This window comes from Bufo bufo, chromosome 11, assembly GCF_905171765.1.
Source record: "Bufo bufo chromosome 11, aBufBuf1.1, whole genome shotgun sequence".
In the NCBI taxonomy this organism is placed as follows: domain Eukaryota; kingdom Metazoa; phylum Chordata; class Amphibia; order Anura; family Bufonidae; genus Bufo; species Bufo bufo.
The window spans coordinates 13,288,686-13,312,582 of NC_053399.1; the positions used below are offsets into that span (position 1 = coordinate 13,288,686).

Here is a 23,897-nt window from a genome sequence, read left to right on the forward strand (position 1 = left end):
TGGAGGGATTACTATGGGGGGCAGTGTGGGGGAAATTACTGTATGGGGCAGCGTGGGGGGTGTTATTGGGGAGGCACTGTAGTTGTAATTCTATTATTTCTGGGGACATTATACAGGCATTATTACCTGGAGCACAATAGAGGGTGTTATTATTACTGGGGCACTCTAGGGGACATTATAGCTGCTGTAGACACTATAGGGACATTTGGGGTAATTTATTAAACTGGTGTAAAGTAGAACTGGCTTAGTTGCCCATAGCAGCCAATCAGATTCCACCTTTAATTTTTGACAGCTCTTTTGGAAATCCAGTTCTATGTTACACCAGTTTGATAAATGACCCCAATTATGTCTACTGGGGGGTCACTATTTTTTCAGTAGTATAGTACCTGGGGCATTGGGGTGCACAACGGGCACAGTATTGGGGATGGCAGCAGGATGACACCGTGGGGACACTAGGATGGGGAGGTTTATGGAAAAACTCTAACGTGTCAGTATTACAAACTCTGTAGAGACGAGATGCGGCTGAAAGAATTTGTCCTGGGCGGTCTAACGGAGGAAAAGAGGAAAGAGTAGGTCTACATGACAGGAGATGTCCCTGGATGTAAGAGGTATGTGGTCAAGTATTGGGGGGCGGGGGAAGGGGGTGCCAGAGAAAGGACCCACCCCAGGTGCCAAACACCCTAGGCACGCCACTAGCCAGGCGGTCCCCTTGGCATCGGCCCACAGGGAAATTTCCCTGTAAGGTCTATGGCCAATCCATCCCTATGAATGTAGATCACAGAGTGCAAGTGTGGCCAACGCTCTATTCACTTCTATGGAACTGCCAGAAAAAGCAGAGCAAGCACTCGGCTATTTTCAGCTCTCCCAAAGAGATGAATGGAGGGCGGCCGTTTATGCTCTCACTTTGAAAGCCCCGTTCCGGAGATACTGTCCCAGTGGTGCAACTGCAGCAAGACCCTGAGGAGCCAGTGCAGAGGATGGGAGTGGTAGTGGCCCTGATGAGGTGTTGTGTCATGGTGTAGTCCCTCAGGCCTTTGCTCCCTGGGATTTGGTGCAGTGAAATTGTGAATTCTTTACGGAGTGCAAATGATAACTTGCAGTACATCAGCAATAAGAGATACACGGTGGCACCTGTGACTGTCCACTAAGTTATACAGGCTTTTAGATTTGCCTGTCCAGCCCTAGGGTGATGGGTGTCTTAAATTGTTCTCCCCTACCTTGCAGAGACTTGCAAGGTAAGGGTGTCTTAACTCATTATCCCCCACCTTGCAGCAGTGTCGCTGATTGTAGCTGGTCACTCTGCTGTCTGGAATGTTGTAGCTTGATGGGTTTCTGTAGCCCTTTGACCTTCCTGTTTCTCCGGAGCAGTGCTCTTCACGGTAAAGATTAATTTCTGGTCCTAAGGCCCTAAGGAGCAGGAGCTTATGAACATGCTCCCCGTCTCATCACTAGCCTAGCTAGCGCTCCCTCCTGACAGGAAGTCAGACCAGCCCATTCCTATCAAGAGGGAGGGAAAATGGAGTGGTTAGCTCCATTCCCAGTGCATTCATACGTCATCTGCAAATGCAACAATACATGACATAAGTAAAAACATTATCATAGCATTATAAACTAGTTTGTATATACTCTGTCTGGGGTATTTCACCTATCTGACATTGGCGGCATATCCTACAGTAGTGAGACAACCCTTTAAGGACTGGGCAATTTAGGAGACTAAGCAATTTTTATCATTTTTTTTTCCATTGAATTCCAAGAGGCCTATGTCGTAATTTTATTGGGAAAAATTTAGCGGTGTCTGTTAATGTCCTGATTACATTTTATTGATTTATTAATTTCATTAAAACAGTTATTCTGCCATAGTATTTAGATTTTTTTTTTCTTACACGATGTGCTGTGCAGTATAAACAATATCATATTTATATTGTGGGTCTGTAATATTACATGGATACCAAAATATAATTTTATAGGTTTCATTACTTTTGTAATATAAACTTGTTGTAAATTTTCCTCATGGGTCGTTAAGGAGTAAAGTGCATTTCAACGTTTTATCACCCGGTCCATTTTAGAAACCCGTGCGGATTAGTTTCTTAATATATCTTGTTAGCAGTTTGAGCTTTGATTTTTTATGACGCACTGTACCAAAATCCCTACACAGACTAATGCGGGATCCAAACACTACATATGATTTCACTTCTTACTAATTACCCATAGGCAATAGGAGGAGGAGGCAGCAGGCGGATGGGAAAAAAACATGATTTCAGGATCAGACTACACTGAGTTATTTTGTAGTCTGTAACTATGGAAACATATGGGACTTGATAAGAGCTGTATGTAGAAAACGGTAATTTAAGATCATTTGCAGGTGGATTCAAGAGGAGTATTCCTGCATGTGTTCCTCTTCTACTACCCTATATTGTCAAAATAAAAACGCACATTTTCTAGTATATGTTAAAGTGCTTATTAGAACAAGTATAGCGCTGCAAAAATGTATCAAAGATTAGAAATTAATCATTGAGTATATTTAGTTTTTCACAGGGTTGAAACTGCACCCCAAACTCTTCATCAGTGGGACCCTAAGGAAGGTGACTGCAGGCTAAACACAGCATCCTTCTGCTGATTGGTTATGAGGAATCACCTTCGCAGATCTCCTTTAGAAGAAAGGTGTCATGGAGTCAGGTGATCTGTGATGGTCAATCAGTCGAGGGGACAGAGTAGTTTTACATACAGCACACTTCTCTGATCGGACATTATTAGGTATTTTGGATGCCTGAAAGCATGATACAGTCCTCCACTTAAAGCAAGGGTTAAAGGTTAAAGTGGACCAGCGAGTTCCTCCCTCTAAGGGCTTGTGCACACGACCATGGTTTTGTCCGCATCCGATCCACATTTTTTGCGGATCGGATGTGGACACATTCACTTCAATGGGACTGCGAATGACGCGGACAGCAAACCGCGTGCTGTCCGCATCCTTATGTCAGAACAATGTCCTATTCTTGTCCGTTTTGCAGACAAGTGAAGGACTGTTCTATAGAAGGCAGGATGTTCCATTCTGCAAAATTTGTAAAGATACAAATAAGAAGAACGGGGCGCCAAATGTGCGGTATCAGTTGTTTACCAATGTCGTGAAAAGTCACAACGGCTGTAGATCGCTGGCCGGTTATTTCAGATCCCGACCGGTGGGCGGTTGTCCTAGGCTGCAGCCGGGGTCCTCTGTGTTGCTCCCACGGCGAACGACAGGTTTAGAAGATAGCTTGAAAAGAGTCAGAATCACTTGAGGCGCTGCCAGGATTTGGGTAAATGATGCATCAGAGGTAGTATAAATGATGCAAAGAATTTTTATTAGCAGGTAGTCTACGCGTTTCTGGGGCTGGATTGCCCCCTTCGTCATTACTATGAAGTCTAGTCCTGACTAGGGGGCAATCCAGCCCCAGAAATGCGTAGACTACCTGCTAACAAAGATTCTTTGCATTAACTATACTACCTCTGATGCATCATTTACCCGAATCCCTGCAGCGCCTCAAGTGATCCCGACTCTTGTCGAGCTATGTTCTGCAAAATTTGGAACGCACGTGTTTTTGAGGACAGCAAAAAAGGCAACGGTCATGTGCATGAGCCCTTATTGAGGCTCCTGCCTCCACTGGTTGTTTAGTTGCTTGTAGTTTATTCCGTTTTTATTTGTAAAGGAAATCTCTCTCTGTGCTGACTTTCTGCACAGAGTTATGCTTATACAGATTAGCCAAACTAAATAAGTAAAGCTACAGTGAAAATCAGGGAGGACGAACAAAGCAGTGGCCTAAAACAGCACCTGTTGAAACTCACCCATATGGTTGTGGCTTAAAGGCGTATTCTGTAACTTAAATATTGAAAAGGTGTTCTCAGGATAGGCCATCAGTGATTAATCTATCGGGGTCATAACCCAAGACACCCACACAGCATCAGAATTAAGGGTCTCCAGTACTGTGGCGGTGTTAAAAAATTAAGGGGATGCGGGAGCCTGGGACCTCCTCTACTATGGGTTGTGCAGAATGTGAAGACTGGGATGAAGCAGACTTTGGTATCCTGCTTCTAATGCCTTATTCACAAGTCAGTGTTCGGTCAGTGATTTCCATCAGTGGTTGTGAGTCAAAAACACAGAACATTATACCTCATCTCTGTGTAGCCTCCAATCCAGGTTTTGGCTCACAATCACTGATGTAAATCACTGACCAAAACACTGATGTGTGAATCATGATTTGGGCTTTTGTTGACTTCATGTATAGATGCCACTTGGGTGGATGAGCCCTATAAGTCATATCACCACTGTTTGGCAAGGTTTATTTTTACCTGTATTTTCCCTTTAATTATTACCTTTATCTGTTACCCTTTTAATATATTGATATTCGTGGTAATATAGTTAGGTAGTGAGCATTTACAGACCTTTGTTGTTCTATAGTTATCAGGATCGGTGCCTGGTATTAGGCCGCGTTCCTAAGGGTTTAGGTAACTGTACATCTGTCGTACTGCACACTGAAGATCTTTAGGAAGGGCCCAGAAGCTAGAAAATTTCTGTGTGTGCAACAAAGAGCCTCTGATGACATTGATCGGGTAAGATGTCTTGTTACTATCTCTCTCTCTCTATTTGTATCACCATGGGGGTCAGCCAGGTGCCATGTTAAGAACTGGTTGATGGGGAGCCCACTCATTTGTTAGATTTTTTTATGCACCGAAGCCTTGTCAAGCCTACTTTATTCCCGGATCTCAGAATTCATTGGAAAACAGTTTAATTCTCAGCTGAACATTGTAGGGGTCTTCAGCGCATACCCACATACTCAGTTGATCTGGTGTGATACTTAGTCTTCAGTTCTCACATACAGGTTAGTAATCCTCTCTCCCCAGAGAATTAGCTCTAAACAACCCTCATACATCACCAACGATGGATGATAACTCAGGATGTCAGACTGTGAAATGCTGAGTTTAGATTATATTGTAACCTATTTATCAAAGTCAGAATAGCTCTGGCTTTCAGCTTGTATGTGGGAAAACCCTGCAGTTTTGTACAAAAATTTAAAACATTCTTGCAATATAATGAGTGCCTACAGATATAAAATTCCTGTCTCCTTAGGCTCTTCAAGACAATATGCTCAAACCCACAGCTACAGTTTTATCGCCATATGGTCTTACAGTGCTTATATAATTGTGCCATATACCTTGGCCCTTAGGCTCCTCCCACCAAAAGGAAACATCACGCTTATATTATAGGACATCAACCTGCGTAGTAATTTCATACAATGATGAATGGAGATTACTCTGTCAGCAGAGCAGCAGGTACCCTTTCCCAACCGACTGCCCATAAACACATGCGTTTTGTGCCTAATGGAAAATTCAGCAGTAGCCCCCCTGCCGGTGGTGGGCTTTCATTCAGCTGCTCCAGAACCTTCTGTCCCTTCACTCAGTGTACTGTGCTAGTTACATATGGCCTCCTATATCACACTATGAACGCCTTACCCTGCATCATAATACTTGCAGTATTGTTGATCTTAGAGCCAGAAGGAAATTGATTCTCTCTAGTGCCCTTTGCCCAAATCCTGACCAAGGGAACACATATATTAAAAGAACGCTAGTGTGAACGGGCCTTCACTCTGGGGCCCCAATAGGACCCATAAGGTTTGAGAGGATGCACCATGAGGATCACCCCTTTTTTCTGAATGCAGACTTGATACCAATGAGTTGACTGCTACAGATATATGTAGCATTATATGCACGTGAAAGGTATAGCTGGGGAGCCACCATTTGGGACCCTGTCTTTTTGCAGACAGCAATGGCCTGGAGGACTCAGACTGACCATGTGATATTCGGTCACTCGTTAAAATAAATAGTTATTAGAGGATGGAGGACTCACCACAAGGGGGACTGACCCAATCACTAACATCTATATACTTAATAGGAGATTCCCTTTAATTTACTGCTGCGATCTATCACTATTTTGGACGGATATTGCACATACAGTCTTGTGAAAAAATTAGGACACCCTTTGAAAGCATGTGGTTTTTTGTAACATTTTTAATAAATGGTTATTTCATCTCCGTTTCAACAATACAGAGAGATTAAAGTAATCCGACTAAACAAAGAAAAGTCTTTTCAAGATCTTCTGTAAATGTCATTCTACAAAAATGCCTATTCTAACTGAGGAAAAAGATAGGACACCCTTGCCCCTAATAGCGAGTGTTACCTCCTTTGGCTGAAATAACTGCAGTGAGACGGTTCTTGTAGCCATCTACCAGTCTTCGACATCGGTCTGAGGAAATTTTACCCCACTCCTCAATGCAGAACTTTTTCAGCTGTGAGATGTTTGAGGGGTTTCTTGCACGTACAGCCCTTTTCAAGTCACCCCACAGCATCTCAATGGGATTCAAATCTGGACTTTGACTTGGCCATTCCAGGACTCTCCATTTCTTCTTTTTCAGCCAATCTTTGGTTGATTTACTAGTATGTTTTGGGTCATTGTCATGTTGCATGGTCCAGTTCCGCTTCAGCTTTAATTTTCGAACTGATGGTCTCACATGTTCTTCAAGCACCTTCTGATACACAGTAGAATTCATTGTGGATTCTATGATGGTGAGCTGACCAGGTCCTGCTGCAGCAAAGCAGCCCCAAACCATGACACTTCCACCTCCATGCTTCACAGTTGGTATGAGGTTCTTTTCTTGGAATGCTGTGTTTGGTTTACGCCAAACATGTCCTCTGCTGTTGTGTCCAAATAATTCAATTTTGGACTCATCTGTCCAAAGAACATTATTCTAGAAGTCCTGGTCTTTGTCAACTTTATCGCTGGCAAATGTCAGTCTGGCCTCGATGTTTCTCTTGGAAAGCAAAGGTTTCCTCCTTGCACACCTCCCATGCAAGTTAAACTTGTACAGTCTCTTTCTGATTGTAGAGGCATGTACTTCTACATCAACAGTAGCCAGAGCCTGCTGTAGTTCTCGAGATGACACTTTAGGGTTTTTGGATACCTCTTTTAGCATCTTGCGGTCTGCTCTTGGGGTGAACTTGCTGGGGCGACCAGTCCTGGGCATGTTGGCAGTTGTTTTGAAAGCCCTCCACTTGTAGACTATCTTCCGGACAGTGGAATGGCTGATTTCAAAATCTTTTGAGATCTTTTTAAATCCCTTCCCAGACTCATAGGCTGCTACAATCTTTTTTCTGAAGTCCTCTGACAGCTCTTTTGCTCTCACCATGGTGCTCACTCTCACTTCAACAGTCAGGAGCACACCAAACTAAATGTCTGAGGTTTAAATAGGGCAAGCCTCATTCAACATGCAGAGTAACGATCTACTAATTATGTGCACCTGGTGTGATATACCTGTGTGAGATCTGAGCCAATTTAAGAGGGAATACATGTGAGGGTGTCCTATCTTTTTCCTCAGTTAGAATAGGCATTTTTGTAGAATGACATTTACAGAAGATCTTGAAAAGACTTTTCTTCAGTTTTCTTTGTTTAGTTGGATTACTTTAATCTCTCTGTATTGTTGAAACGGAGATGAAATAACCATTTATTAAAAATGTTACAAAAAACCACATGCTTTCAAAGGGTGTCCTAATTTTTTCACATGACTGTAGGTCACTGTGCGTGCAATGAAAACATTGGTACAATGGAATAATAAGCAGACATGTATATTATAAGGCTAGAATAGATATTCTGGCTGTTCAGCTGTCAGATTATGTTGGGAGTTGCAGTTTTTCAAGCTGGAAACCACAGATTCACAGTCCCAAGGCAGGGAATACAGAGACACTGTCTCCCCTGCACACTGCCTCTTTCCTCGCACAGTTTTGTAAAGTGGTAGGACTATGTTCTCATCACGGGCATCTATGCCTCTTCTGATGCAACCCATTATCTTATTGGCCTTGGCAGCAGCTGCCTGGCACTGGTTTTTACAGCTGAGTTTGCTGCTCACTAAAATTCCTAGATCCTTTTCCATGTCAGTGTTACCGAGTGTTTTACCATTTAGTATGTACGGGTGACTTGCATTATTCCTTCCCATGTGCATAACCTTACATTTGTCAGTGTTAAACCTCATCTGCCACTTCTCTGCCCAAGCCTCCAATCTATCCAGATCAATCTGTAGCTGTATACTGTCCTCTGTAGTATATATACAGTATACTGTCCTCTGTAGTATATATACAGTATACTGTCCTCTTCAGTGTTAATTACTTTACACAGTTTAGTGTCATCTGCGAAAATTGATACTTTACTATGCAAGCCTTCTACAAGATCATTAATAAATATATTGAAGAGAATAGGGCCCAATACTGACCCCTGAGGTACCCCACTAGTGACAGTGACCCAATCTGAGTGTGTTCCATTAATAACCACCCTCTGTTTTCTATCATTGAGCCAGTTACTTACCCACCTACAGGTAAGGTCACCCATAAGTATACTGTAAAACCACCTATAACACGGATATTAGTCATGAAAAATACCAATTTCAGGGGATTCCACAAGACAAAGTCACTCCGGTAGAAAAATGGAGATACTGTGCGTTCGGGGAAGTCAATAAACCTCATTCATTTGCTGTAGATGAAACCTCCTTTCATGGATAATCTGCAATGTAACACTCATTTCAGGCTTGTCTCAGTAGACACGAAATCCAAACAGACGGCCATTAGTACAAGAAACCGCTCTAAATTACGGACATGCTGAAATGCAGAATTTATGCGCCGCTGGAAGTGCAGTCATTTATCTTGTGGCAGCCTCAGGGATCAGTGTAATATAAAACTATTAGCTGTCATGGATTCCCAGCAGTTGCCCTGCGAGAATGGGGCTTTAAAGTGGAGGCTGGGAGAGCGGTGGGTCATTTATCAGCAGCTACAAACCAGATTACCCATTCACACCAAAGCGGACCTAGAACAAAATGATGTTTAATGGACTTGCATGAGATTACAAGAACATGGCTGCTGTCTTCCAGAAACTACTACGCTACTCTTGTCCACGGGTGGTGTCTGGTATTAGAGGTCATCCTCAATAGAAAAGGCTGGGCCCCAGAGCAAAGGTTTGAATGGGATCCCAAACTCAAGCATGGACATATAAAGGGGTTATCCAACATTATAATCAGGCCTCCTAGAGTGGCCGCCCCACGGTGGTGATCATACTTACCTGGTCCCCGCTGCTGGGTTTGGTCTCTATCGCTCCTCAGCCGGCTCCCTTCATATCCCTGGTGCGCCTAGATCAACATCCTGTTGATGGAAGGGGCACGTCACCGCTGCAGCCAATCGCTAGCCGCAGGGGTGACCTGCTCCCCTTGCGTCACGACAAATGGTCATGCAAAGGAAGAAGGTCTCTGCTGCACCCTTCTCATCAATAGGATGTTGATATCAGTGCACCAGCAGGGACCAGGTAAATCTGATCACCACCGCGGGTTGGATTACCCCTTTAACAGCCTTGTGTGCAAATTAAGACCTATAAATTCATCACACCCCCTAACTTATCACACCCCAAACTAGACCCTTAAATTATCAGACCCCTTAATTAGGGGTCTGCTCTGGGGTCTGATAATTTAGGGTGATTTAGGGGCCCTTAGTTAAAAGAACCCACATACACCGGTTTATTATAAGACCTCAGACCAGACTGAAAAAAAATAAAAAATAAATCAGACCTCAATATACTTATCATTCTCTCACTCTTCTTTCTCCTTTACACTTCTGGACATCACCGTGATAAAATTCCTGGCGTCAGGACATAAGGTGTTTCAGGTTGCCAGGCCAAGCACAAAAGCACCACGTGCTTCATAGCCAGCAGCCACCCTCGTTTGATTGAATATGCCCGAATTTCAATACCTGACACAGTCCAAGGACAAGAGTATTAAATATTTGTTCATAACGCCCACCATGCTCAAACATCAATCACGCACTCCTGGGTGTTACCATTCCCCTTATCATTAGGGAACAGACCCTTTTGACAAGCGGAATGGTAACACCCAGTTGTCTATTTAGTAATTTATTTCCAGGAGGAAAAACTGAGGAATGTCATAATGTACAGTTTTAGGAAAATAGACCCCAGAATTATTGTTTGCTTGCGTAGTACTCTATATTTTGTTGCAGGTGTGAGGCCGCAACCTAAGGGGTTACATGAGACTCGAAAAATATGACCATCTTCTTATAGAAACAATGCTCCTCTTGTCCATGGGTGTCATTACAATTTGGTCAAATGCAAGTGAGCTGGTTAACACCACTTGCTTCCTGCCTGTGAGGCAATTTGCTGAATTAGAAGTTTTTTAACACTTAAACATTTTTGCATTTTAAAATTCAAATATTGGGAGGTAGGGACCAAGAATCCGTAAGATGAGTGACAATATACTGAGATATGGGATGCTGCTTGACAAGGTGCTCCTATTGTCAAACTCCTTTTTTCCCCCTTAAAGGGTTTCTCTGGGAATATACAAGAACTATAATCCCCCCCCCCCCCACCCATATGTCCAGGCCCCTCACACAGATAGTACTTACCTTGCTGCCCGGCACCCGCGTCACTTCTGATACCGCCACGGCCGCCGCATCTCCCCGTTACGCTAGGGAGGGTCGTCTCGGCGCAGACTGCTATTGGCTGCCCCACGCTGTCGCCAGATGTTTTCTGCAGCGGTGGTCGTTCAGGCATTAGAAGTGACGCGGGTGCCGGGGAGAGAGGTAAGTATAACTTGTATGAGGGGCCAGGGCATACGGGGGGGCATTATAGGCCTTAAATAACCCATTTAAGGTGCATTATTCTATTAGGGATAGAAATTCTGTGGGCTCAGAACCTCTGAAACAGATCTTTATTATGCCAATTCTGGTAAACTGTAGATTTTGCGAAGGAGACAAGAGAAGTGCAACATGAGAATGATATAAAGAACAGTCCTGGTGGTGGAGGTCCTGGGACATGTGGACCTTGTGTCCACCCTATAATCCAGCCTTAGGACAGAGAGGGATGGACCACAAAAACTTGACATGTTTCATAGGAGACTCGCCCCCCCCACTTTCCTCATAGGGTCATCTGATCTACAAATGAAGATTAACACTGTTCTTGTTCTCTGCTCACCACCATCCCCTGTGTGAGTCATCCAAGTCTTAGGGAAAAAATGATAATAAAAAAAAGACTGGATCAAAGCTTCAACTCTTTTGTATGAAAACAACCTATATCTCCTAGGCCTTGATTTCATGCTTAAAGGGCTTCTGTCACCCCCAAAACACATTTTTCAAATTTGGGCTTGTTAAAATCCTTATTGAACGACTATTCCCTATATAGGGCTCTTACCTTGGTCTGTGGCTTAGTTTGGTTAAAAATCGATCTTTTAAAATATGCAAATGACTTCACTACCAGCAAGTAGGGCGTCTACTTGCTGGTAGCCGCCGCAAAAAAACGCCCCCTCCTCCTGTTGATTGACAGGGCCAGCGAGCGCTCTCCTCCTCCGGCTGGCCCTGTCAGCATTTCAAATCCCGCGCCTGTCTTCATTCGGCGCAGGCGCTCTGAGAGAAGGACGCTCGCCTCCTCAGCACCGATGACGTCACCGAAAGAGAAGACGTCATCGGCGCAGGCGCACTGAGGGAGTGCTGAGGAGGCGAGCGTCCTTCTCTCAGAGCGCCTGCGCCGAATGAAGACAGGCGCAGGATTTGAAATGCTGACAGGGCCAGCCGGAGGAGGAGAGCGCTCGCTGGCCCTGTCAATCAACAGGAGGAGGGGCCGTTTTTTTGCGGCGGCTACCAGCAAGTAGACGCCCTACTTGCTGGTAGTGAAGTCATTTGCATATTTTAAAAGATCGATTTTTAACTAAACGAAGCCACAGACCAAGGTAAGAGCCCTTTATAGGGAATAGTCGTTCAATAAGGATTTTAACAAGCCCAAAATTGAAAAATGTGTTTTGGGGGTGACAGAAGCCCTTTAAATGGGTAATGGGTGTCCAAGGATGTTTTCCTAATATTCTCCACATTGACCCGTGTCTTTACAGAACTGTATCCCCGAGATGTTTTTAAGAGCTCATTGATTTTCATTGTTAGTTTTTGCCTTGAAACTCGGTACCTGTGAGACGGGAAGACTTTCATTTAGTAGAAGATGAATCATTCCCATTGTACACCGAGGTTGCTCCACTAATTGTATAACATTGTCAAGGTGATTTTTTTATTTTATTGACTCTTCAAATGGGAAAAAAAAAGATTTTATTTTCAATTTTAATAAGCCCGAATATGGGAAATATGAAAGACGTTTGTATTCCTGTTGTCTTGAGAGTCTATTGGAACAAAGGTATCATCAAGACGGGGAAGTTCTAAAACTGATATTTTTTTGTGAGTAGTTTTCAAAATGAAGTTCAACAGTATGGAGAGAAAAAAAAAAAACTTAATGGCAGTCTACACCCTGGAGTTTAAGGGAGCCCCAAAAAACCTTCCCACAAAAGATGGGTACAATATTGACATGTAATAGATTGGAGGTCCTATTATGCATTTTGTATCAGGGGCCCCTCTGTCAGTGTAATTAAAGGGGTGTTCACTATTAATACCCTGTTCTGTCACCCAAAGTGAAATAACATGTAGCCTGCCTCTTGGCTCAGTAGGCACTGGCTGAAATAAAAAAATGGTGGACACTCACAGAATTTTGATGAGCACCCCATAATGCAGTGGCCCTTCAGTCATGTCTGAAGGCACAATTCCCTCACTCCCCCTCCTGCTGGTTGGTATAGGTCACTTTGGCAACTATGGCTCTGTTCTGTTTATACAGTCCTGATCAAAAGTTTAAGACCACTTGAAAAATGGCAAAAAATCATATTTTACGTTGTTGGATCTTAACAAGGTTCCAAGTAGAGCTTCAACATGCAACAAGAAGAAATGGGAGTGAGACAAAACATTTTTTGGGCATTCAATTAATTGAAAATAACGATTAAACTGAAACAGGCTGTTTTTCAGCTGATCCAAATTTTAGGACCACATGCCTTTAAAAGGCCAAATCTGTGCAAAGATGTGGATTCATTGTCATTTTCTGTCAGGTAGTCACACGTTGTGATGGCAAAAGTAAAAAAAAACTCTCCCTTTTTGAAGGTGGTCGGGTAGTTGAACTGCATAAGCAGGGTCTCTCACAGCGCGCCATCGCTGCTGAGGTGGGACGCAGGAAGACAGTCATTTGGAATTTCGTAAATGATCCTGAGGGTTATGGAACAAGAGAGTCAAGTGGAAGACCCAAACAAAATTCATCAGCACTGAGCCGAAGGATCCAATTGGCTGTCCGTCAAGACACTGGATGATCCTCGACCCAAATGAAGGCCCTTACTGGTGCTGACTGCAGCCCCATAACCATCAGACGGCATCTGAGACTGAAGGGCTTCAAAAACAAAAAACGTCTTCAAAGACCTTGTCTCCTTGAACGCCACAGAACTGCTCGTTTGGACTTTGCAAGAGAGTACCAAACATGGGACATTCAAAGGTGGAAGAAAGTTTTATTCTCTGATGAGAAAAAAATGTAACCTTGATGGTTTCCAACGTTACTGGCATGACAAGCAGATCCCACCTGAGATGTTCTCTACGCTCCACAGTGGAGGGGGCGCCATAATGGTCTGGGGGGCTTTTTCCTTCAGTGGAACAATGGAGCTTCAGGAAGTGCAGGGGCATCAAACGGCCGCTGGCTATGTCCAGATGTGGCAGAGAGCATTCCTCATGACTGAGGGCCCTCGTCTGTGTGGTGACGACTGGGTTTTTCAACAGGACAACGCTACAGTACACAATGCCCGCAGGACAAGGGACTTCTTCCAGGAGAATAACATCACTCTTTTTGCCCATCCTGCGTGTTCCCCTGATCTAAATCCAATTGAGAACCTTTGGGGATGGATGGCAAGGGAAGTTTACAAAAATGGACAACAGTTCCAGACAGTAGATGGCCTTCGTGCAGCCGTCTTCACCACTTGAAGAAATGTTCCCACTCACCTCATGGAAACGCTTGCATCAAGCATGACAAAACAATAACAGCGGAGCTACTCATTACTGAGCTCATGTTTGGAAGTTGGATTTCTGTTTTGGGGGGGGTTTAGTTTTTTTTGGAGGTGTGGTCCTAAACTTTTGATCAGCTGAAAAACAGCCCGTTCCCGTTTATTCGTTGTTTTCATTAAATTGAATGCTCAAAAAATGTTTTGTCTCCCTCCCATTTCTTCTTGTTGCATGTTGAAGCTCTACTTGGAACCTTGTTAAAATCCAGCCATGCTAAATTGGATTTTTGGCCATTTTTGAAGTGGTCTTAAACTTTTGATCAGGACTGTAGTACGGTGAGTGTTTCTGGTCATCTGATGCAATTTTGGCAAAAGATATAATGGTCATTGATTTAAAGGGCTTCTGTCACCCCACTAAAGTGTTTTTTTTTTTTTTTGGCTACTTAAATTCCTTATACTGCGATATATCAATATATAATGCTCTTACTGATTTTCATTCTGTAGTTTCTTCAAAACACAGACTTTTATAATATGTAAATTACCTCTCTACCAGCAGGTAGGGCGGCTACTTGCTGGTAGCAGCCGCATCCTCCTATCATAATGACGCCCCCTCCTCATGTTGATTGACAGGGCCAGCAAACGCGCTTGTCCTCTGACTGGCCCTGTCTGCGTTAAAAATTTCACGCCTGCGCCGTACGGGTCTTCAGTCGGCGCAGGCGCACTGAGAGGAGGGCGCTCGCTCGGCCGCTCCATCCTCAATGCGCCTGCACCGATGACGTCACATCTACACCCGGCGCAGGCCGAACGAGCGTCCTCTTATCAGTGCGCCTGTGCCGACTGAAGACCGGTACTGCGAAGGAGCGAGATTTAAAACGCAGACAGGGCCAGTCAGAGGACGAGCGCGTTCGCTGACCCTGTCAATCAACATGAGGAGGGGGCGTCATTATGATAGGAGGATGCGGCTGCTACCAGCAAGTAGCCGCCCTACCTGCTGCTAGAGAGGTAATTTGCATATTATAAAAGTCAGTTTTTTAAAGAAACTACAGAACGAAAATCAGTAAGAGCATTATATATTGATATATCGCAGTATAAGGATTTTAAGTAGCCAAAAAAAAAAAAAAAAGACTTTAGTGGGGTGACAGAAGCCCTTTAAAGTCTGCTTATACTTATGAAATTGATATATATATATATATATATATATATAGTGTATTTTTGGACAGTTTTATATATTCCGCTCAGCACACAGATATTACGGGGTGGAGGAGGAGTTGGCACCCCACCTGGATCTTGATGTGTTTTTAACTTCTTTAAACTTAAATTGTGTATTTAATAAAATATTATTTGGTATAACTGGAGTCATTTTGTTTGTGGCCCATACACAACGCTTTTTGTAGTTTCTCATATTCTTTTGGATGTGTGGCCAACATTTATATTTAATGTCTTCAGGGTGCTCGCCCTATTGAGTGGTTTAGGGAACCTGCTATGTGACAACACCAAAGTTTGCAAAAAGGCTTCTGGCAGTCAATTGCTGACCACTCAAGTGATGTCACTACAGCTGAAACAGCACTGCAGCAGACCGCCATGGAAATAGAAATTTGAGGACTGGAATTTTTGTTAAATAAACTTTAATGTTTTTTTTTTTATATTCAATAAAGTTATAAAATAAGACAGCAATGGGGTGCCATGATAACATGGACAAGTGATCTAGTGCAGGGCTGGCCAACCTGTGGCCCTCCAGCTGTTGTAAAACTACAATTCCCACCATGCCCTGCTGTAGGCTGATAGTCTTAGACAGTCTGGGCATGCTGGGAGTTGTAGTTTTGCAACAGCTGGAGAGCCAAAGGTTGGCCATCCCTGATCTAGTGACTCTGGTAAAATGTAGTATAAATAAATAAAAATCCTGCCAAGTCATAATATGTAGTCAGGACCGACTATACTTTATATGACTGTTTTACTTAAAATCTTGTAAGTATCATAAAAAAAAATTGGATGAATTAAGGACTTGCGGTACTTTACTATGTCGAGCTGTTCTCTCTACCACTTAGGAAGATAAGAACTTTGACTTATGTTGGAGCCCAGGTTCCGTGTCACCAAGTGATCGATCGTATCAGAAAAAACTTGCTGTGTGCCTTGAGGGGCCTAATCTGCACTGCTGGTACCAGAGCTGCGCGGTTTCGTTTATATATTTTAGGTACATAATCATGTTCAAATTTTCTTTTTAATTGCTGGCTGCTGAAGGTAAAGATTATTTGGGTGTTTGTGGTTACAACTATTTCTTGTGAAGAATTTACTAAAATTACATATACGGTAGTGCCCAATAAAATTTCAATTTAGTCACTGGGATTTCACTTTATTGAACGGGTGGGTCCACAATGAACATCCAACAACAAGCTAATCTAGGAGTGTCCTATTGCTGAGCTTTCCAGCAATCAACGGTAATCTGAGGAGGAATTTGGCAGTAGGTGCTCAATTTTCCTGCAGGCGGAATGAAGCATTACACTAGGCCGTTTAACAAATATGCTCTAGGTGCCACCCGCCCCCTTGTCTGGTGTTGTGTCACCACTGGATAGGTACAAGAGGATGGAGATCAGACACTGCCTCTTGAATATATTAAGGATTTTGCTCACCGGTAAAATTGCTGCTCAAAAAAATAATAAAAAAATTAATTAAGGACTAATAATTACAGTTAGAAACTATAATGTGCCAGTGTTTCCATTTAAAGAGCAATTTGGTAATGCTTCGCAGGGCTTGCTCCACCTACAGGTGAAACTCGAAAAATTTGAATATTGTGCAAAAGTCAATTTTTTTCAGTAATGCAAATTAAAAGGAATTGCATTAATGCAGCTTAAAATTAGAAATGTGTGAAAAGGTTCACTATTCTAGGCTTAAAGTGTCAGCTAATTAAACCATACCCCCTGAGCAAAGGGGACCTCAAAATGGAGACTTTGGGGTTGCAAAAACTGTAAGCCATAATCATCCAAATTATAACAAATAAAGGCTTGAAATATCTCGCTTTGCGTGTAATGAGTCTCTCATATATTAGTTTCACCTTTTAAGTTGCATTACTGAAATAAATGAACTTTGCACGATATTCTAATTTTTCGAGTTTCACCTGTAGCTAACATGGAGAGGGGAGGTGTATGGGGGCATTACTGCTGCTGAGGGAACAGTGTGGCAGGTGGAGCAAGCCCTGAGAAACATTACGGAACAAAAGAATTGGGGTTTGGTTTAAAAACCCAGCAGGAGGCTGATGAGAACAGGAAGTTCTGCGTGTGAGCATCCTGCCAGGATACAGGGATGCCGAGAACAGGGGAAGTAATGTGTGGCGAGTTGGGTGCCCAAGGATGTTTTCCTTATACTCTTTTCATTGACCTGCGTCTTCCCAAAGCTGTATCCCCCAGAGCTCATTGATTTTCATTGTTAGTTCTTGCCTTGAAGCTCAGTACCTGTGAGACCAGGAAGACTTTCATTTTGTAGAAAGCGAAGAATTCCCATTGTACACGGAGGTCGCTCCTCTGATTGTATAACATTGGCAAGGTTATTATTTTTTTAAACTCTTTAAAAATAAGCCGTGCTATGGGAAATATGAAAGACGTTTGTATTCCTTTTGTTTAGAGATTCCATGGGGATGAAGAGATCATCAAGACGGAGGAAGTTCTAAAAATTATCATTTATTTTGTGACTAGTTGTGGTGAAACTATAAAATACAAAACATTTTTTTATGTAATGGCAGTCTACGCTGAGACCCTGGATTATAAAGGAGCACGCCCCAAAAACACATTACTATATGAGCATGTGATAGATGTGATAAACCTGAAAACCAGGGGGGAAATATGCCTGGCTGGGGTACTCTGGACAAATAAAAGTTATCTCAGTATGAAACTGGAGAACTTCTTTATTAAATTCCCCTCATAGGCTCCTCTTAATGTAATTATGTTCGATTTCCACGGCAATAACTCTAAAGGGCTATTAATTACAATGTATTCATCTTCCCGTCCTCCTACTGCGAGTTCACCCTGAGGTAAGGACGCCAGAATTATTATGACACTTACCAAGGAACATCAGTAGGAAAATGAAGGGGCTCCAAAGAATGTAACTCTGCACAACAGAATAAAGTTATATGACATAGCGGGTTTGTCAAAAACTAGGCAACAAAAATTGTAGGTGCTTTAACGGGGTTATCCAATTTTACAAACAGTCCCCCATGTGCCGGGCCCCTCAACGGTAAGCTACTTACCCCGCGTCGCTCCTGGTCCCCGCACTGCCACTGCTGCTTCTCCCTGTACACAGATGAAAACATCTAGGGGCAGGGGGGAGCAGCAAATGGCAGCCGGGGATGGGGACAAGCCTCCCTAGCATCACCCGTGATGCTAAGGAGGCTCGTCCCCGTCCCCGCCTGCCATTGGCTGCCCCCACCCCGACACTGGATGATTTCATCTGCGTACAGGGAGAAGCAACGGCGGTGCGGGGACCAGGAGCAGGGCAGGAAGTGGGGAGGCAGGTAAGTATATTACCTGTGAGTGGCCCGGCCCGGGGGCTGTTTGTGAAATTAAATAACCCCTTTAACGGTAGCTGCCAGTGATTGACAGAGGGCATCTGTTACCAGTGCAGTGTTTTGTCTACTCTGGGCAGATAAAATTTCATTAGGACCCGGACGACCCCTTTAAGCCATTTCATATTGGAGTAAGATGCACCAACTTTATTAAAAGGGTTTAAGAGATTTTTATTTTTATTTTTTTACTGATGACAGATCCTCTAGATAGGTCATCAGTATCTGATCGTTGGGGGTCCGACACTTTCGGCCCCCACCAATCAGCTGTTTGAGAAGACACAGGCGCTCACAGTAGCTCCGCAACCTTCTCTCAGCTCACCAAGCACAGCGCCGTCCATTGTATAGTGGCTGTGCTTGGTATCGCACCTCAGCCCCATTCACTTCAATGGGGACTGGGTATTGCGAATGTGCTAGCGGCCATCTAGCAACCCATGTCCTCAGCTCTATACCCAAAATCTCGGTGACAGGTTCCCTTTAAGGACACATTTCATATAAGCCATGTTTAGCCAGATGGCAATGCCCGTGGGCCCTGGTATCTTCAGACAAGAGTTCTTTCTAAGGCCCCCTTTCAATAATGATATACATTTTTTTTATTTTTTTTTTCATAAATTTTTTTATTCAATGAATTGCTTCATTTTCATGTCAGATCTTTTTGCTGTCAGGTCTTGTGTTTTCTATTCACATAGGAGTACAAAAAAAGCCCATACTAATTTTCTTTCTTTTCATTCTCGTAAAAGGATTCTTCATGTCAATATATATATTTTCATTGATAGGATTAATATGGCGGTAAAGCTTAGATAAGTCTGGTTTAAAGGGGTATTCCAGTGAAATGTCCGGTATTTCACTCTGTATATCTTTTACACAACAGAAATAAAAATCCCTTCTGCATCAATTTAATTGTGAACACTGACTGATCCAGTTATGCGGAGCATCAAGAGACACAACATAAAACAGTAGTGGCCCATTCACCAACGGGACCAATTAAATCAGGTTTTTGCTGTACAGGAGATGAAGTTTATAGAAGGCTGAATAGCAAAAGATAAAAAAATATTAAAATTAAAATTACAAATGAAAAAAAAATAGACAAATGATTATTCAGCAGATCAGCACCGATGTGATATACTGTATCAGCATTTTAGAGGGTCAAAAAGAACCTAAAAATCTCATTTATAAGCTCCTAAAGTCTAAAACTTTGGGATAAACTTGGGCAGGTATAATAAAATAACAAAATATTATTCCCCCCCCCCCCCCAGTCCTCCCAGTCCTGTTCTTATGGATCACTGGTAAAGGACCTTCAAAGTGAACCAACAAAAGGGCTTTGTGTAAAGTCATCATCACTTCCGATAGTTTATTGAGAATTTCAACTTCCCAATAAAAAAATTTCCAAAACAATATGACCTTTGGGGTAATCCAGAGGATCATCCTCCTTGTAACGTTTGTAACGAATTATATGGTATTTGGCCCCATTACTGCTCCCCGTCTTCACTTCTTCTTAGGAGCCTGGATGGCAAATCTGCTGAAACATCTAGTGATATGTCCCTGGTTTACAACCAATCAATAGTCTCAAACCTTTGGCTCTCCATATAAAACTACAACTCCCAGGATGTCTTGACAAGAGTTTAGGATGTCAGGGCATGTTGAGAGTTGTAGTTTTGCAGCAGTAAAGTGCCATAGACTGGAGACAGCTGCCTTACATAATTCAACATAGGCAGGCTGATTTGCCATAATTTCTGTAGGACAACCCCCAAGGAACATGTAATGGTCAACAGTCATGACTCAATGACTGGTGATTTTTGTTTACTTTGGATGGATTCTAATGGTTAAAGAGAGGACTATGAACAAGGACATATCACTAGAATGCCCTGAATACAATGTGTCCATGGTATCAAGATAAAACAATAAAACAAAAAACAAAAAGAAAAAACATCATCTTTCCAGAGGTTTTTTTTTTTACAAAAAGAATTCACCAACATAACATGACATGTAGTTACCTGTCCCAGAGGTTAGGAGAAGATTTTGCGTGACTGTCTTGTAGAATTTTAGGTTGCCACAGACAGGTGGGTACCCAGGAATTTCGTACCCTGCAGCATAAAGGATAAACCATGGCTAGATATGGCTCATACAGTATCAAACACCATCACCAGGATCCATCGTACAAAATTACATAACTTGATGCATCGTTGGGTCCATTAACTACACATAATGGAAGCGAACCAGTGTGAGGTAACGTCTAGTGTTCAGTAACTGCACACGGTGCAAATTTGTATGCAGAAAATCCCCAAGAAACCCGCACAAAAAAATGCACATACATATGCAATATTTAGCACAGTTTTTGTGCATTTTTATGGATTTTCTTTTTATGTTAACACCCCCATTGAAGTCTATGGAGAAAACCCCTCTACAGAAGGTGGGGAATAGCACAAAAAAATGTAGTATAGCCAGTGAGATATTCAATAAAATTTATCTGCATAGCGCCACCTGCTGTTTGTTCTTTACCTTACTTTTATGTCCGTCTCACTGAGCAGGTCGAACGTGCTCAGTTTAAATCTTCAACTGCCGCTGAAGAGAATCTAGCAGGGCAATTGGAGCAGGGACTGGGGAGATCTCTGGATCCATGTGAGGTACAGGGCAGGTTCTAGCTTTGTTAGAAAGGTATTGTCATGTACTATATGGTGTCAGATTTAAATTTTTTACACCAATCATGGCATAACCCCTTTAAAAGGTCTCATGGTAAATGACTTGGCCGTAGTGATCAGTGATGGTCAGTTCGCAGTGTTGGCCAACGAACACATGCGGGCTGCCATCTTGACTCACCCGTCCAGCGATGCACAGGTAAGCCCTTACCTGTGCCGGGAGCCGGTCTGAAATCAAATGCAGTCACCGGGAGCAGGCAGTTCCGAGAACAGCCTGATAAAGGCCCCCAGCGGCTGTTCTCGGAACTGCCTGTTCCCGGTGACCGCATTTGATTTTAGACCGACTCCCGGCACAGGCACAGGTAAGGGCCCCTGGTGATCATCCAAACAAAAAGACAAAAGGTACCATTTGACTGATCTATAGTTATGCTACAGTGCTATGTAAGTGGTCTATAAGGGCAAATTGTGGGGACAGACTCCCTTTAAAACCTAAATTGGAGGAAAAGCTAGCTACTTTCTCATTGACTCTTGAAGAGAAGCTAGCTACTTCCTCATTGACTTTGGAGGAGAAACTAGCTACTTTCTCATTGACTCTTGAAGAGAAGCAAGCTACTTTCTCATCGACTATAAAGGAAAAGCTAGCTACTTTCTCATTTAGAAAGTAGCTAGTTTTTCCTCCAGAGTCAATGAGAAAGAAGCTTGCTTCTAGTTCAGAGTCAAGGAGAAAGAAGCTTGCTTCTAGTTCAGAGTCAAGGAGAAAGAAGCTAGCTTCTCCTCCAGAAGTAAATGAGAAAGTAGCTAGTTTTTCCTCCAGAGTCATTGACTCTGGGTGATAAGCTAGCTATTTTCTCATTGACTCTGGGTGATAAGCTAGCTACTTTCTCATTGACTCTGGGTGATAAGCTAGCTACTTTCTCATTGACTCTGGAGGAGATGGTAGCTACCTTTTCATTGATTTTAGAGGGAAAGCTAGATACTTCCTGCGTGACCATGGAGGGGTAGCTAGCTTCTTCCTCAATGACTTTGGAAGAGAAGCAAGCTGCACACCTAATGAATCATATTCCAGCACAGTGAAAGGGATGGGAAAGGAGAAGTGCAGTCACTGAGATTTCCTACTAGAAAGAAGTGTGACAAAGAAACTAGCTCCACAAGAACCAATATGGCTGCCAATTATTCTATAAAACAGCTAGTTCCTATGCAAGAGGGCAGGATATTTCCTTGTATCCTGTACTACTATTTGGCACCATACAATGTGGTTGAAAGTAACATTTTCAAACAAGATTGTTACATTTTCCAAAACTGTATCAGTCATCATCACTAAATGCTTCTGTCCATTTATAATGGGTTATTAAAAACCATCCTATATAACCCAACAGTGTACATTTCTACTGTCATAAGATACAACAGATTTGCAGCGGAAAAAGCAGACCCATAAATGCCAAGACTACAAAAAGACATTTTCAAGGGGTTATGTTGTTAGTTGCCTTGATTTGAAAACACTGATATACAAAGCATCTGCCACAAACAAAGCCACATAGATAGAAGGCAGTCCATAGACAGAACATAGGCACACGCTGATATAATGAAGCATAATGAATATAAAGCGCATCCACGGCTCCTGCTTGTATTCCACACACATTTACACAGCAGTAAATGGAATACAATAGGTAAACAACAGTGCCCGACTCTGGGGTATATTACGTAGGTCTGAAACATTTCTGCACTGATTAAATAAGAGTATTTCAGTGTCATAATAACAAGAGAAATGAAAGACGCTTTAATAAAATTGTTCCCTGCTATCATATCTTCAGCAGTGACTTAGGGTACTTTCACACTTGCGTTCTTTTCTTCCGGCATAGAGTTCCGTCGTCGGGCCTCTATGCCGGAAGAATCCTGATCAGTTTTATCCTAATGCATTCTGAATGGAGAAATCCGTTCAGGATGCATCAGGATGTCTTCAGTTCAGGACCGGAACGTTTTTTGGCCGGAGAAAATACCGCAGCATGCTGCGCTTTTTGCTCCGGCCAAAAATCCTGAACACTTGCCGCAAGGCCGGATCCGGAATTAATGCCCATTGAAAGGCATTAATCCGGATCCGGCCTTAAGCTAAACGTCGTTTCGGCGCATTGCCGGATCCGACGTTTAGCTTTTTCTGAATGGTTACCATGGCTGCCAAGACGCTAAAGTCCTGGCAGCCATGGTAAAGTGTAGCGGGGAGCGGGGGAGCAGTGTACTTACCGTCCGTGCGGCTCCCCGGGCGCTCCAGAATGACGTCAGGGCGCCCCAAGCGCATGGATCACGTGATCACATGGATCACGTCATCCATACGCATGGGGCGCTCTGACGTCATTCTGGAGCGCCCCGGGAGCCGCACGGACTGTAAGTATACCGCTCCCCGCTCCTACTATGGCAACCAGGACTTTAATAGCGTCCTGGGTGCCATAGTAACACTGAACGCATTTTGAAGACGGATCCGTCTTCAAATGCTTTCAGTTCACTTGCGTTTTTCCGGATCCGGCGTGTAATTCCGGCAAATGGAGTACACGCCGGATCCGGACAACGCAAGGGTGAAAGAGCCCTAAGGGTACTTTCAAACTTGCGTTTTTCTTTTCCGGCATAGAATTCCGCCCTAGGGGCTCTATACCGGAAAATAACTGATCAGTTTTATCCCCATGCATTCTGAATAGAGAGAAATCCGTTCAGGATGCATCAGGATGTCTTCAGTTCAGTCATTTTGACTGATAAGGCAAAAGATAAAACCGCAGCATGCTACGGTTTTATCTCCGGCCAAAAAAACTGAAG

At 43.1% G+C, this 23,897-nt stretch overlaps 1 protein-coding gene across 1 annotated transcript in view; it reads right to left on the reverse strand.

The window, feature by feature from the left end:
• Positions 1-23,897, reverse strand: part of BEGAIN (brain enriched guanylate kinase associated) — a 129,210-nt gene that overhangs the window by 48,808 nt on the left and 56,505 nt on the right. The window contains exon 2 of the mRNA XM_040412687.1: positions 20,454-20,543. Within this exon, the coding sequence (XP_040268621.1) occupies positions 20,454-20,543 (90 nt within the window). The remainder of the gene's footprint in view (positions 1-20,453; positions 20,544-23,897) is intronic.